The sequence below is a fragment of the Sminthopsis crassicaudata genome, chromosome 1 (assembly GCF_048593235.1).
Source record: "Sminthopsis crassicaudata isolate SCR6 chromosome 1, ASM4859323v1, whole genome shotgun sequence".
Taxonomy (NCBI): Eukaryota; Metazoa; Chordata; class Mammalia; order Dasyuromorphia; family Dasyuridae; genus Sminthopsis; species Sminthopsis crassicaudata.
The window spans coordinates 436707602-436723652 of record NC_133617.1 but is presented as its reverse complement, the minus strand read 5'-3'; the positions used below and the strand labels follow the sequence as shown (position 1 = coordinate 436723652).

At 33.6% G+C, this 16051-nt stretch overlaps 1 protein-coding gene across 1 annotated transcript in view; it reads left to right on the top strand.

Moving 5' to 3' along the window:
- The window catches only part of PDXDC1 (pyridoxal dependent decarboxylase domain containing 1), a 63774-nt gene that overhangs the window by 20926 nt on the left and 26797 nt on the right, over positions 1–16051 (top strand). Inside the window, 7 exon segments of the mRNA XM_074280609.1 lie at positions 3849–3878; positions 3880–3923; positions 4430–4495; positions 9796–9876; positions 10745–10891; positions 11580–11769; positions 15054–15122. Coding sequence (XP_074136710.1) covers positions 3849–3878; positions 3880–3923; positions 4430–4495; positions 9796–9876; positions 10745–10891; positions 11580–11769; positions 15054–15122 — 627 coding nt within the window.

The window sequence follows — 16051 nt, the reverse complement described above, 5'->3', positions numbered from 1 at the left end:
TTGGCTAAGATGAGAGGAACAAATAATGATGAATGTTGGAGGGGATGTGGGAAAACTGGGACACTGATACATTGTTGGTGGAGTTGTGAAAGAATCCAGCCATTCTGGAGAGCAATTTGGAACTATGCCCCAAAAGTTATCAAACTGTGCATACCCTTTGACCCAGCCGTACTACTACTGGGCTTATATCCCAAAGAAATACTAAAGAAGGGAAAGGGACCTGTATGTGCCAAAATGTTTGTGGCAGCTCTTTTTGTTGTAGCTAGAAACTGGAAGATGAATGGATGCCCATCAATTGGAGAATGGTTGGGTAAATTATGGTATATGAAGGTTATGGAATATTATTGCTCTGTAAGAAATGACCAGCAGGATGAATTCAGAAAGGTTTGGAGAGACTTACATCAACTGATGCTGAGTGAAATGAATAGAACCAGAAGATCGCTGTACACTTCAATGCTGTATGAAGATATATTCTGATGGAAGTGGATATCTTCAACATAAAGAAGATCCAACTCACTTCCAGTTGATCAATGATGGACAGAAATAACTACACCCAGAGAAGGAACACTGGGAAGTGAATGTAAACTGTTAGCACTACTGTCTATCTACCCAGGTTACTTATACCTTCGGAATCCAATACTTAATGTGCAACAAGAAAATTGGATTTACACACATATATTGTATCTAGGTTATACTGTAACACATGTATGGGACTTCCTGTCATCTAGGGGAGGGAATAGAGGGAGGGAGGGGAAAATTTGGAAAAATGAATACAAGGAATAATGTTATAAAAAAAAAAAAGTTACTCATGCATATATACTGTCAAAAAAATTTTTATAATTATAAAATTAATTTAAAAAAAAAAAAAGAAAGTGCCACCTGCATCCAGAGAGAGAACTATAGATACTGAATGTGGATCTAAAGACAGTATTTTTACCTTTTGTTCTTGTATTTTTTTCTTTGCTTGTTTGTTTTTCTTTGTAATTTTCCCCCTTTTGATCAGATTTTTCTTATGTAGTATGATGAATTTGGAAATATGTTTAGAAGAATTGCATGTTTAGCCTATATCTGATTCCTTGCTCTCTTTGGAGAAGTGGGAGGAAGGGAAAGAGAGAGAAAAATTAGGAACATGGGGTTTTACAGTGTTAAATATTGAGAACTATATTCACATTTACTTGGAAAAAAATAAAATACTATTTAAAAATAAAAAGTAATAAAAAGAGGAAAAAAAACCCCTACTATCAAAAAGCCAAATCTTTGCTGGATCTTCACATTTTCCCAGTAGATAACATTCTGTATTTTTCCTCTTCTTGATTTGGAAGAAATTGTCTACATTTGGTGCCTTTATTTTCTCTCTTCTCATTCTCTTTTAAATCTTCTACATTCTGCCTTCTGAATTCATCATCCAACTGCAACAATTCTCTCCAAAATGCCACTGGTTTTTTTATTGTTAGACCTTTTCTTAGTTGTCTTCATTCTAGCATTTGACATTGTGGACAGTCTCTTCCTAGATACTTTTTTCATTCTGAATTTTCATGTTGTTCATTCTTGTTTCTCTTCCTATCTATTTGATTACTTATTCTCAGCTTTTTTTCACATAATCTTTATCCATAGCACTTCCACTAACTCTGGTTATTATACCTCAAGACTCTGTTCAGGTTCTTTTTTCTCCCTTATCTATATGCATAGAACTCCCAAATCTATATATCTAACTCCTTATTTATCTTCTGATCTCCAGTCCCAAATCAGACTTAGGACATTTGAAACTGGGTGGGTATCAAATTCAGGTCTGTTACTATTGAGGATACTGCCAATCTTCTGCTTAATGTGGTTCAAAACTTGGTGTTATCTTCAACTCCTCACTCATCCCACATATCAAGTCTATTGTCAAATCTTGTCATTTCTCTCTTCACATCTGTTAGCCTCTTTCATTTTATACAAACATTGGTGGCGTAGGAATGGAGTGTTGGGCCTGACTGACTTCAGGTAAATCTGATTTTAAATCTGGCCTCAGACACGTAATAGCTGTATGACTGGACAAGTCATTTAATTGTTGATGACTGCAATTTAACTTTAAAATGGGGATAATTATAGCATCTACTTTTAGGGTTTTTGTGAGGATCAAGTGAGATAATTATAAAATACTTAGCATAATTGTTGGTGGAGTTGTGAATGGATCCAACCATTCTGGAGAGCAATTTGGAACTATACTCAAAAAGTTATCAAACTGTGCATACCCTTTGATCTAGCAGTGTTACTACTGGGCTTATATCTCAAAGAGATACTAAAGAGGGAAAGGGACCTTTATGTGCAAAAATGTTTGGGGCAGCCCTTTTTGTAGTGGCTAGAAACTGGAAATTGAAGGGATGGGGATGCCATCAATTGGAGAATGGCTGAATAAATTGTGGTATATAAATCTTATGGAATATTATTGTTCTATAAGAAAAGACCAGCAGGATGAATACAAAGAGGCTTGGAGAGACTCACGTGAACTGATGCTAAGTGAAATGAGCAGAACCAGGAGATCATTCTACACTTCAAGAACAATACTACATGATGATCAATTCTGATGGACATGGCTCTCTTCAACAATGAGAAGATCCAATTGATCTGTAATGAACAGAACCATCTACACCCAGAGAAAGAACACTGGGAAATGAGTATGGACTGCAATATAACATTTCTGCTCTTTCTGTTATTGTTTGCTTGCATTTTTGTTTTTTCTTCTCAGGTTATTTTTACCTTTCTAAATCCGATCTTTCTTGTGTAGCAAGAAAACTGTATAAATATGTATACATATATTATATTTAACATATACTTAACATATTTAACATGTATGGGACTACTGCCATCTAGGTGTGGGGGTGGAGGGAAGGAGGGGAAAAGTTGAAACAAGTTTTTGCAAGGGTCAATATTGAAAAATTACCCATGCATATGTTTTGTATATAAAAAGCTGTAATTAAAAAAAAAAAATACTTAGCATAGTACCTGGTTTGTAGTTGGTGATATATTTTTTCCCCTTTATCATCTCCCTAGATAAGAATAGCCTTCTAATTGATCTCCCTCTTTAATCTTCTTCCAAGCAGCTCTCAAATTGATTTTTTTAAAGAGCAGATCTGAAAATGTCAGAGATAAAAATGATATTAAGTGGTATGAAAATTTTTTGAGAGATTAAATAGTATGAAAGCCAAAGCCAGTAGAGTTAACACTTAAAAGATCATTAGTAACTTTAAAAGTTTTAATCAGCTGTTGGATTTGGAAAACAAATTGTTAAGGTTAAGAAATCAGAACGGTACAGAAGTAGAGTTTCTAAATTGTTGTGAGAGAAGAACTATAGGACTTATAAGCATGTTAGCATCATGTAAAATGGATTTTTGTTGTTTTTGTTCTTAAAGAATGAGTATAGTTTATTGTAGGGAATGGAGGCCTCCAGGACCAAGATTACTATCTCCATGTCAAATCAGTACCAGCTTTGTGAAGGTTCATTTAGAAAGAGGATAGTGTTGGATGAAGGGAGAATAATTAAGAGTCTATTGGCAAATGTATTCTGTCATTTATAAATGATTATTATTCTATCCTCGACCCCAGATCACCAATTTTTAAAAAAAGTAAAGCTGTTGACTGCAGGGTTAAAAAGAATGTGCCAGGCATGTTTTGCATGATAATTAAAAAGTAGTATTTAAAGAGTAGTTGTTTTAATAGAGACCTTTAAAAGTAACTCTTAAGTATCTTTTTTTATTTTTTAAGACTTGCAGATTACATAGCTATTTCCTAAAATATTTCTTTAACTTAAAATAATTTACTGGATTGAAATACATTAACATGTAGTTTATCTTTTTATATATTAGATGGTTGACCCTACACTAGCTGAAATGGGAAAAAAATCTTAATGAAGCAATGAAGATGCTAGAAGACAATCAGAGGTAGGCATCTGGAAAAATGCTAAGCCTCTGGAAATCTGTGAAATTTTTGGCACTGATTTCTTCTTGTTAGGCTTTTCATGGTATTTGGCATGTAATACTTAGTCAAAATTGCCTTTTGTAAAAGGTAAAAGATGCTCTAATTAAATGATTTTGAAAATATATAATTTTGGTCATGAATCCAATTGGCTCTCTGTTTTTTAAAAGTTTCATTTCCTCAGCATCTTTATTTGAATCTTTAAACAACTCTTCTTCCTTTATATTCATTTTCTGTATGAAACCAGCAAAATCACCATCCCGTTAACTAAACAAAATATCTTATATTCTTTCTTTAGGAAACCAAACTTTTCTTTTTACGGGGAGGGAGGAGATAAGGGCAGTGGTGGTGGAATGTTTGATTTCTTCCAAGTTAGATTTGCTTTAGTAATTTGAAGAGAATTTGTATAATTAAATGTTGACAGAAAGCAAAGTTAAAATACATCTTTTTTTTTTTTTTTTTTTTTTTTTAGAAAAGCAGAGGAAGAGAATGAAAAGAAGTATGCACCAAGAGATATTCCAGGACCACTTCAGGGCAGGTAAGTAGCAATGTTTGGCAATTTCCATTTTGTTCGATAAACTTTTTTTTTTTTAAATCAAAAAAACATGTTTTGGAATATACATGTTTGCATTTAACAAATGTCTAATGTAAGTTTGAATTAAGTTGTGCTATTGTCGTGTGTGTGTGTGCGTGCGTGTGTGCGCGCACACACGCGCGCACTTATTTGTTTTTACATATTTCCTTATGACTCATGTTGGGAAACAAAAACCAGAAGGAAAAAATCATGAGGGGGAAAAATAAAGGAAGAAAAATAAATAAATATAGCATGTTTTCCTAGATGTGGATGGAGTTTTCCATCCAAAGTTTATTGGGATTGCCTTGAATCACTGAACCACTGAGAAGAACCAAGTCTATCAAAATTAATCATTAGTGCTATTATCTTGACACCAAAGTAGTAATCCTGATCCTGGATCCTTTTCTCTACAATAAACATAATCTATCTTCTACACTTTATCAGTGATTGGTAGAGTTCTTTTGGCTGAATTTAGAGTTCTAAAGCTGTTCTTTTAAAAAATGCCAATGATTTTTTAACTGCTATCTGATGGCCTTGATTTTCATTCTTGTTTTCATTCTGCAGTTTCTGGTATTTGTTAACCAACTCCTCTTCCTGAATACTTTTTCTTCCCTTGGCTTTCATTATCTTGCTAATTTGAATTCTACTTCCTCTTAACTGATAACCTTACCTCATCCTCCTTCCTCAAACATCATTTAGGTGCCATCCGCATTCTCTGCTCCTTGCCCTCTGTCTCATACCTGTACACACTATTCTGTTCCATCCCACTTTCTCCAACAAATTTCTGCCCTCTGTCATCCCCCCTTTCTCACTACTCCTCAGTAGTTCCCAAATCTATAGGCTGCTTCCCTGCTACCTCCTGACATTCCCATGTCTACCCCATTAAAATATCCTGGCCTAAATAGTCATTTCCTTCTATCATTCCTGTTTCTCTTTTTGACTAAACTCTGTGATAAGACCATCTGTAATCTATGATTTCATTTCTTTACTCTCACTCTCTTCTTAATTCTCTAAAGATTGACTTCCAACCTCATCATTAAACTGAAATTGCTCTCTTCATAGTTATCAGTGATCTCTTAGTAGCCAAATCTAATGGCCTTTTCTTAGTCTTCATTCTTTTTGACCTCCCTACAGCCTTTGACATTGTCAAGCACCCTCTTCTCCTTGATATTCTTTTCTCAGGTTTCTGTAGTATCCTGCTTTTCCTCCTACCTTTCTAACCTCTCCTTCTGTTTCTCTTCATTATCTACATCCCACACTAATTCTGGTTATGCCCCAAACCTCTGTCCTGTTATTTTCTTCTCTTCTCCTTCTGTATTAATTTGTGTAGTTGTCTCCCTTAGCATAGTTTTGCTTGGTGATCTCATCAGTTGCTATGCATTTAGATGTGTCCCATAGACATCTTAAATTCATATTGTCCAAAACTGAACTCACTATCTTTACCCTTAAATCTTCCCACTTCCTAACTTCCATTTACTGTCAAGGGTACTTGGGTATGATCTGTAATTCTTCTTTCTCACCTACATCCCTATATCCAGTTTGTTGATTTTACTTTTAGAACATCTCTAGCATATGCCTCTTTCTCTCAGCCCTTGCTGCCAATCTGGTAGAGGGCTCTCATCACTTCATGCCTGGATTATTCCAGGAGCCTGTTTGATGTGTATTTCTATGCCAGTTCATTTTCTATTCCACTGTCATAGTGGTCTTTGAAAGGCTCAGGTCTGTTTTTCACCTCTTTCCCCTCATTCTGTAAACTTCATTGGCTCCCTGTTATTTCCAATAGCAATTATAAAATCTTCTGTGTGATCTTTAAAGTCCTTCATGACCTTCCCCTCTTCTGCCTTTATAATCTTCTACTTCCTCCCTTCCACATACTCTACTATTTAATATTAGACTTTAGCCTCCTTGCCGTTCTTGCACCCAACATTCCTTTTCTTAATTCCAACTATTTTCTTACTATCCCCCATGTCTTAGACATTCTTCTCATCTTCTCCTGGTTTCCTTCAAGTCTTGCTGAAGTTCCACCTTCTGGCTTCCCCAGAATCCCTTAATCCTAGGATCTTCCCCTTGAAACCACCTCTAGGTTATCCTGTCTTGTTTGTTGTAGTGGTGTCACCTCCATTAGACTGAACTTCTTGGAGGCAAGAACTGGCTTGCCTTAGTGTTTAACATACTGCCTGGCACATAGTGAATGCTATTGACTTGTTGATTATAGGATCCTTCACTGGAGAGTGCTTGCAGGCACCTGGGCCCATCTAATAAAACTCCTTAATTTTATAGATACAAAAATACACAGAACTTCTGCCCATGGGACTCCATGTCTAGTACACTTTTTTGACTGTGGTATACCACCTCCTACCAGTCTGATCACACCTTATTTTCTTATTTTCAGTCTCTTATTATTTAAACTTAGGTTTCCCCAATTCTTTGTCCTGGTTACTTTACTCTTTTCTCTCCATATTTCCTTCCTTGGTTGAGCATATTCATTCCCATTTGTTCAGTTATTTCTCATATCTTTACATATGACCCTAATTTCTCTTGAGCTCCAGTTCCACACCATCACTTCTTGATGTATCCATCTATACTAGTTCAATGGCAACTTGAACTCAGCATTTCTCAGGTGGGATTCATTGTCTATCCCCTTTTTAGACCATACAACTTCCTCCAAAATTTCCTTTCTCTGAAAGGCACTAAATCACCCCTGTTGGCAACTTCTTAGTCATCCTGGTCTCTTTGTTTTCTTCCCTGTCTCTAATCATGTGTCAGAGCTTGTCTATTCTACCTTTGTGACATTTCTGATAATCATTACCCTCACTCTGATAATCATAATTCCTATCACTCACATTCTTACTACCCTATTTGAGAGTATTTCTGACTTAGATTACTATATTAGCTTTTCTTAATTAAGTCTCTCAATTTGCAATCTCTCCTTTTTCTAATCCATCCTCAGTACAACAGCCAAAATAATCTTTCTAAATGAAAGGTCACATTACTCAGTGTTTTCTTAATATCTTTATGATAAAATCAGACTCCTCAAGCCTGATTTTTTACATACTTCAAAATCTGTGTCTAGCATGTGCCTCCAGGGTTAATTCATATCTGTCCCTTTTTCAGAGCCTACTCTCTTTTTACCTCTGCTTCTTAAAATTCATAGCCTTTGAGACTTAACTCATAGGTCTTCTGATCTTGACATCTTTTCAAGATTATTTTTTCCCCTCCTCAAATTAACTTTTCTGTGTACATAATGACATTTTCTCCCTTTCCTTCCCTTCCCCAGAATGTAAATTCATCAAGATCCATTTCTTTTTTTTTCTTTTTTTAATCTCCCATAATCTAGCATATTTCCTTGTACACAATAAGTGCATAATGATTTTTTATTGAATTAAATGGAAAAGCCAGTACAGTCTCACAAATGTATTAAATGAATTTTTAATATGAAATGGCCTTTATTTACTTTGACTGAAATGTATATTTTTATTTGATTGACTTGAAGGAAAGTTATTTTGAAAGATTTATTGGAGAATGTTTTGTTTTTGTTTTAGGGTTTTTGGTTACTGAAATAGAGCTAACGAAAAGAAGCTTCTGTAATTTTTTTCTTTGGAAGAATCTATATCCAAAATAACCATTTTGAGTTTTAATGTTTCAGCTAGGAAAAGAAAAACCAGTAAAGTAAATGGCCAACATAATATAATTGATTCAGTTAATTATATATAATATATTATATTATATATATATATATAATTATAACAGTTTACCTGTCATTATTATAATAATAGTTTTACACTTACAGCACTCTTGCCATGTACCAAGAACTGTACTAAAAATAAGCACTTTACAATTATTATCTCATTTGGTCCTCACAACAGTCGGGCAGTAGGTACTATTATCGTCCCCATTTTAGAGATAAGGAAACTGAGGTAACAGAGATTAAATTTCTTGTGTAAGGTCATATTACTAGTATGTATTCAAAGTACATTTGAACTCAGGTCTTATTGACTCCAAGCATGCACTCTATCCATTGTGTCCTTAAAACCTTTCACCAAAAGGCAAATCATTAAAATAGCTCCCTATCTTGTTGGTGAGAAAAACCATCTTTTCACAGATGGTTTCCAAATCTGTTTTAAGAGCAAACCTCTCCTGCCCCAAGATGATTTGCTTGTGCTAAGCCTAACTTTATTTTTCTTTTATAACTCAAAACTTGCTAATAGGAAAGTAAATAATACAGTTCCCTTAAAGAGTACTTTGATCTAAATATGAATATGCATATAAGATACAGAAGAAGGGAATGGATAGAGAAAGAGAGAAAAAGGGAGGGGGAAGAGTTGGGAAATGAGCAAGTTAAGCTAACAAAATTTAATTCTCTTTGAAATCCAGTAGTAGTAACTTTGATGTTTTCTTTCCTATATCAAATTCTGTACCAGTCAGGTTGGTTATTGAAAACTTCTTAATTAGGAAACTCTACTCTATTCTGCTCTCTACTCTAGATTCCTAACGAGGAAAAAAAGGGTTTCAAGTATATGTAGATCTGATTCCTTCAGCAGATATTAATTAGCAAGAGTTTTTAGAAGAATTTTGTACTCTGAATAAGATAGATGATATGTATGAAAGCACTTGTCAACAGGTGTTTGTACCTAGTCAGCCATTAACTTTGCAGCCCCAAAGAAGTGGTGTTTATGAACTTTTTTTGAAAGGAAATATTTTCAAGGCATATCTTCAAGTTTCATAGCTAAGATAAAAAGAACAGAGAGTTCCTCTCTGGGAGGTGAAAGATGCCTATAATCCAAATGTGAATGAGACTTTTCTAGAAGGGCCAGTTGATATTACTAGGTTTTTTCAGCAAACTGTGTTCATTAGTGTTTATACATGCAAAGTCCACAAAATTATATAAAATAGTTCTTCTCCTTGACTATACTTTGTAGATGATTGGAGTGTATTTGTAAAAATACTTGATTCAGTAATACTGGTGTACAGTTGTTTTGTTTTGTTTTGTTTTTTCAACAATTCAGAATAATACTTAGCCAGGAAATTAACTGATTTTAGTTAGCTAACTTCCAGTCAACTAACTTTACAATTTCATATTTGTCTTTTTAAAGATATGTACTATATCTGTACAAAATATAGTCTTTCTTTTGCAGCTGTGTTATTAAAAATATTATCACACTAATTTTGGAGGGCTAGTGGCAGGGGTGGGGAGAGAAGAGATACATCTTTTTCCCCCCATCCATTATCTGTTTGTTTGTTTGTTTGTTTGTTTTTTTCTCTAGTGGGCAAGATATGGTGAGCATTCTCCAGTTGGTTCAGAACCTTATGCATGGAGATGAAGATGAGGAGCCCCAGTGTTCTCGGTATTGATTAACTAGTACATTTACCACTTTGTTCTTACCCTCAGCAATTGTTGGATTTGAGGGTATTCTAAAAATCATAAAAATTATTTCATTTAGTATAGTATATCTTATTTGAAAATCCCAATTTTTTCTTTTCAAATTGACATTTGCATGCTTCAGCTATAGTTTTTGTAAGTAGTTAAGACTTCTGATTATAAAAGCCAATTGTTAAACTTGTTAATTTTCACTATTTGATATTTTAGACTAATGAATTGGAGTCACAACATAGCTGATAAATTAATTTTGACTGACTTTGTGATCGCTACTATTTGTTGCAGGAAGGTGGCCATCCACATTGTGATCCATTTTTGTTTTCTTTAGAAACTAAAGTTACTTGGAACAAGAAATTTTTCCTGGCCCACTCATTCTGTTTTTTCCATTTGTTTTCAAAGAACTATATTGTCAAACATTCCATAGTTTTAGGTAGGCTAATATTTTCCAGTTTTTAAATTAAAAAAAAAAACAAACCCTAAATAAACCCTGTCATGCTATAATACCATATATTCAGTAGGCATTGTATGTAGTAGGTATTTAATAATAATGAATAAAATGTTTATTTAATTATATATAATAAAGTTATTTTAATAATGTATTCGAATAAGAGAAAAGGTAAAAATGAAAACGATTGGGCAACATCATCTTTCAGTATTCTCTAAAGCTCTTTTCCATAATATATCTGTATCCCATTGTGTACTGATTAGTACCTGCCTGCAACATTAGTAACTGCATGCAACAGTTAACCTATGACTCAGAAGCATCCCTGGAGAATTGTATGGCAAAGTTAGGATTCTAATAAATGTGTTTCAAATTTGTATTTCTTTTTCAATAGACTCCAAAATGTTGGAGAACAAGGCCATATGGCTTTGTTGGGACATAGTCTGGCAGCATATATTTCAGTACTGGATAGAGAGAAGCTGAGAAAACTTACAACTAGAATACTTTCAGATACCACATTATGGCTTTGCAGACTTTTCAGGTAAGGATATTTCTATCTGCCTATTAAACTATCCTACAAATATGTGCATTTAAAAAGAAAAAATAATGATCTAGATTCTAATATATTCTTCATCAAATTATTTTATCTCAATTGAACTCTACTTAAATTTACCTGCAGGTTTTTATGTTACAAGTAAGCATAGAATGTATTATGAAATTAAAACTTGTTTACAATGAGGTGATAATTTTGATAAGGAATTATCACATAGTCATATGAAATAGAGTAGTTTTATAATTTAGTTTATGATTTGTCCTGGGAAAATATCACTTCAAGGCATTACTAATATTTTTTTCACATGAAGTATATAATACCTTTTTATTTTAATAGCACCTCTTACCTCTACTGCCTTCTTCCTTGGGAAGGTTGGGGGGAAAAAAAGGATTAATATATCAGGATTGAACTTGATATAGAAAATAGCCAGTCCATTTGATGCTGTAATACTTCTTGAGATGTCCTATTAGTGAAACTATCAAGTTTGTATGCAGAAGAGCTTTGATGCAGATATCTGGGCCTTACCTTAATATAGAATAAGGAACGGGGGTGGGGAAATCATTCTCTTCAAACTTTTTGTATCTATATGTTTCAGGAATTTCTGTTATTATGATATTAGGGGGAAATTTCTGAACTAAGTAAAAGGTAAGAAATGTCTGGGATCATTTTCTTACAGGTATGAAAATGGCTCTGCCTATTATCATGAAGATGACCGTGAGGGCCTCTTAAAGATCTGTAGGCTTGTTATTCATACGCGCTATGAAGACTACACAGTGGAAGGATTCAATGTATTATATAATAGGCAACCTGTTATATATATTAGTGCTGCATGTAGGCCTGGCCTGGGCCAATTCCTTTGTAATCAGGTAAGATGGATTAAGATTGAAATTTTAGGTAGGGGCAGCTAGGTGGTGCAGTGGATAAAGCACCAGGCCTGAATTCAGGAGGACCCGAGTTCAAATCCAGTCTCAGAGACTTAACACTTCCTAGCTGTGTGACCCTGGGCAAGTCACTTAACCTCCAGGCTAGGTGGGGGAGGGGGGGGGAGAGATTTTAGGTAGATGCAAATAATTATTTTCTGTGCTGGAGCTTGCTAAATTTGCAAACAAGTTTAGGGCTATTTTTGTCCATTTGGGAGAAACTGGCTTAGTTTCCAGCTTCATGAAGAAAATTCACTTCAGCAAACATCTCACAGAATTGTTCTGTTTTGGGAAACTATAGTAAACTCTAAAATGTTTATAAATATGTATTATTAGTACTAATACTATTATTATGACGACTACTACAACTATTCCTACCACTTTTTAATGACAGATACTGGGGTTTTTATAAGCCGTGACCCTATCTTCATAAAAGTTAATTTTGTAAAGGAATTTGACAGAAATCTATTCTGTGATAATTCATATGTTAATCATATTAAATGTAAAAAAAAAAAAAAAAAAAAAAAAAAAAAAAGGTCCATATGAGGTCCAAGATGAGAAAAGGTCTTTCTAATTAGGAAACTTAAAGAAGAATTCATATTTGAATTAGGCTTTAAAGACTAGGTGAAGCTGGAAGTAAAATATTCCAGACAGAAGAAGTACTGGACAAAACTATAGCAGGTTTAAGATTTGTAAAGTAAATAATCAAATTGGTTTGATTGGAGATTATGTGAAAGGGAAGAATGTAAAAAAATATGTAGAAAAGTAGGATAGTACTAAATTGTAGAAGATTTTGAAAACCAGATTAAATAATTTTGAACTTTACAGGTAGATAGGTATTGCAGGGTTTTAAGCAAAGGAATGAGATGGCCAGATCTATGCATAACTAATTTGCCAGGTATTGATATAGAGAATGGTTTTGAATGGAAAAGATTTGAGAAGGAAAGACCTATTAGAAAATAATTTATTCCAATTAGTGATAATGAAGGCTTATAAGAAGGTGGTAGCAGTATGAATAGTGAGGAGTTGACAGATATGAAAATTGTTGTGGAGATATAATCAACAAGATTTGTAACTGAATATTAAAAGAGAGTAAAAGAGAAGAGCTAAGATCAACATGCTAAATGTTGGATTTAGTGATAGAAACTAGAAAGTCAGAAGAAGGTGTTATGGGAAAGTTCATTTTATGACATGCTGAGTTTGAGCTGTAAGTGGAATATGGAGGTGACTTATAAACATTTGGAGATGTATGAATGGAGATCCAGAGAAATATTAAATCTAGAGGTAAAGATATGTGAGTGTCACTTACCCAGAAGTGATAGTTGAGGCAATGAGTAAGACTTAAGATTGCACAAAATAGAGAGAGAAAAGAAAAGAGCCAAGGAAAAGACTTTGGAAAATCCAACTTGTTGAATTAAGAAGAAAAACCAGAAAAGGAACTGGTAAAGGTATATAAGAAGGGAAACTGGATTGGTAATGATCAGAGAAGGATGAGGGATGAAGGAGAACTAATAAACCTAGCAAATGAAGTCATTGGGACTTTTTATAGAAAGCTTTTTTTTTTCTTTCTTTCTTTCTTTTTTTTTTTTTTTAAACAGTTTATTGATCCCTTTTGTTTTTACATCATAGTCTTTTCTGGATAGAGGTCTCCCTTCCCTCCAAAATCCCAATATTGACTTTTTTTATTGTTTTCTTTGCCATTTGTGTAGAAATATTTTCCCAAGAAGTTTTACTTTGGAGGAAAGGAGAGAGATAGAATGCTTACTGAATAAGTCAGAACGGTCCAAGAAGACTATTCTTTTAGGATTACAAAAGATTGATCACATTTATAAGCAAATGGGGATAAGCCATCAGAAAATGGTGGATTTAAGATTTATGAGTGAGAGAGGAAAACTATAGCCAGGTCTCAAGATCTCAGAGGAGATGGGATCAAAGGCATCAAGTAAAAGGATTTACTTCAACATGCTGAGGTTGCATTGTCCTCTGAGAAATGAGAAAAGGAGGAATAAATGATGAGTGGAAAGTTGTGAGCAATGAAGCAAGATCCTGTTAGATGTCCTCATTCTTTTCAGTGAAAGAAGAGACCAGGTTATCATCTTGAAGTGTGGGGAAGGAAAGTGTTTAAGCTTTTAAATAGTCTCTGTAAGCAATGAAATAGGTAGTCAATAAGGGTAAAGGAGAAATGTTGTAAAGCATTGTTGAATATCCAGATGAAGTTTAGTGTCTTAACTTTATTCTAAGTAAAAATCATTTATTTCTGTGACTTTGTTCAGTGAAGATGAATAATAGCTATAGAGAATGAAGTGGTAAAAATTTAGTTATGAGTGAAGATTACTAGGCAGGAAGCAAAAGATGATTGGAGGTGGAGCTGGGCTTTTTAGAGTGGGTGTGTATGTAGATGGAATCTAGGTTGGTTATAGTGACAAGGATGTTATCTTATGGAGATGAATTGGAATAAAATCCATCAAATATCATCATGAGAACAAAGAGCAGGTTTATTGTGAGGACAGGAAGTTGTGATAAGAGAATAAAAATTTTTTGAGTTTACTATCTTTAAGGCAAACCATTTCCAAGAAATACTCGGGTCTGAAGTGTAACCATTCCCATGTGTGACTAAAGTAAATTGTTTAGAAAGAGGATCTAAGATACAAAGTTGGGTAATTGTAGAATCCAAATATTAAAGGAGACATGGAAGTTAATATTGAAGTTTTTGAAAGTGAAAGGATATATGATAGAAAGGAATGGCCAGATGCCCCCTCAGCAGTAAGGAAGTTGGTAGTAATCAGGAGATTGGTAGATGGCAGCAATGGGCATATCTTTTCATCTAAACTCATATTTATTGCTGCTACTTTGAATGTAGTAATATATAGGAGGCTGTTGACATTAGCATTAATTCACAAATGATGCTTAGGAAAAATAAGAAGAATCTAAAATTTCCCAAGAAAAATTGCTCAGGGATAATTTTTTACTTTATTTGTGAAACTTTTCATTGTATTTTCTAAATAGACAGACCTTTAAAAAGAACTTTAAAAGTTCTTGTTCCTTTTTTAAGTTAGATTATTTTAGGTTTTTGGACTGGGAGCCTGTACCTTCTTAATCTTTTTGTGTGTCAAAGGGAAATGGATAAAGCGTTGTTTAGGACTCTTTATACATAGAATTTTTCTAATGGGAATTGTGAACATGGACATTTCTAATTCAAAGATTCTTAAATAAAAGTTTTATTCCTGCAGCTTGGCTTACCTTTATCCTGCTTGTGTCGTGTACCTTGTAATACTATGTTTGGATCCCAGCATCAGATGGTAAGTTTAAAGAGTCTTTTAATCAATTAATTTTGAAGAATAGTAATAAATCTTGTTTTGAAACTTTGTCTACACCAGTTTTTCCACTAGGTTCCCATACTTTTTTTTTTTTTGGCTTATCAACTATAATTTTTATATATTATCTCTTTTTATTCATACCTGAAAAACTCAACATTTGCATGACTAAGGCTTCTGTATCTGCTTGTGTATACTTATGAATATGGTATGAATTAGCTGAAGAACTCATGATTCTTAAGAATTCTTGACTTTTTCTTTTTAAAAACTAAGATTCCTACATTACTTGAACATGGGAGATCAAATTAGAATGGGCATTTCCTTCAAAAAGTCTGTGCAGTTTAAAAAAAAAAATGTCAACTTTGACTTAGGAACTCTTATCACTACAATAATTAACACTATTTGAAGTAACTAATGACAATACATACTACTCATACCAAACATTGAGGATGTGAATTCAGGCTATAGAATGAGACATTTTTAGACATGATCATTTTGGGAATTTTTGGTTTTTTTGTTTGGGAAACTCATTTTTGTTTTTCTTTTTTTTCTCATGGATAGGAGGAGATGGAACAGATAAATACTTGAAATAATTTTTAAAATACTAACATTATTAATGAGTTAGCAAATATTAATGAGTTAAGCATGGCTTAAAATCAAATTTCTTAGTTCTGATCTTTCAAGTATATCTTCCTGTTTCTTAGAAATGAATTCTAAAATGCTAAACATTAACTAAGAACTTGTTAGAACAGATTTTTTTAAAGGCAGTTTTATTATTCATCTTACTTGCCTCAGTGAGTAGTCTCAGAGAAATTATCCTGACTCTACTCCTTGGAAAAATTATTCTCTTGTAGCTGTATTTTATATTTATCTAGCATTTATTATTCATTATTCATTATTTCTATATTAATTCT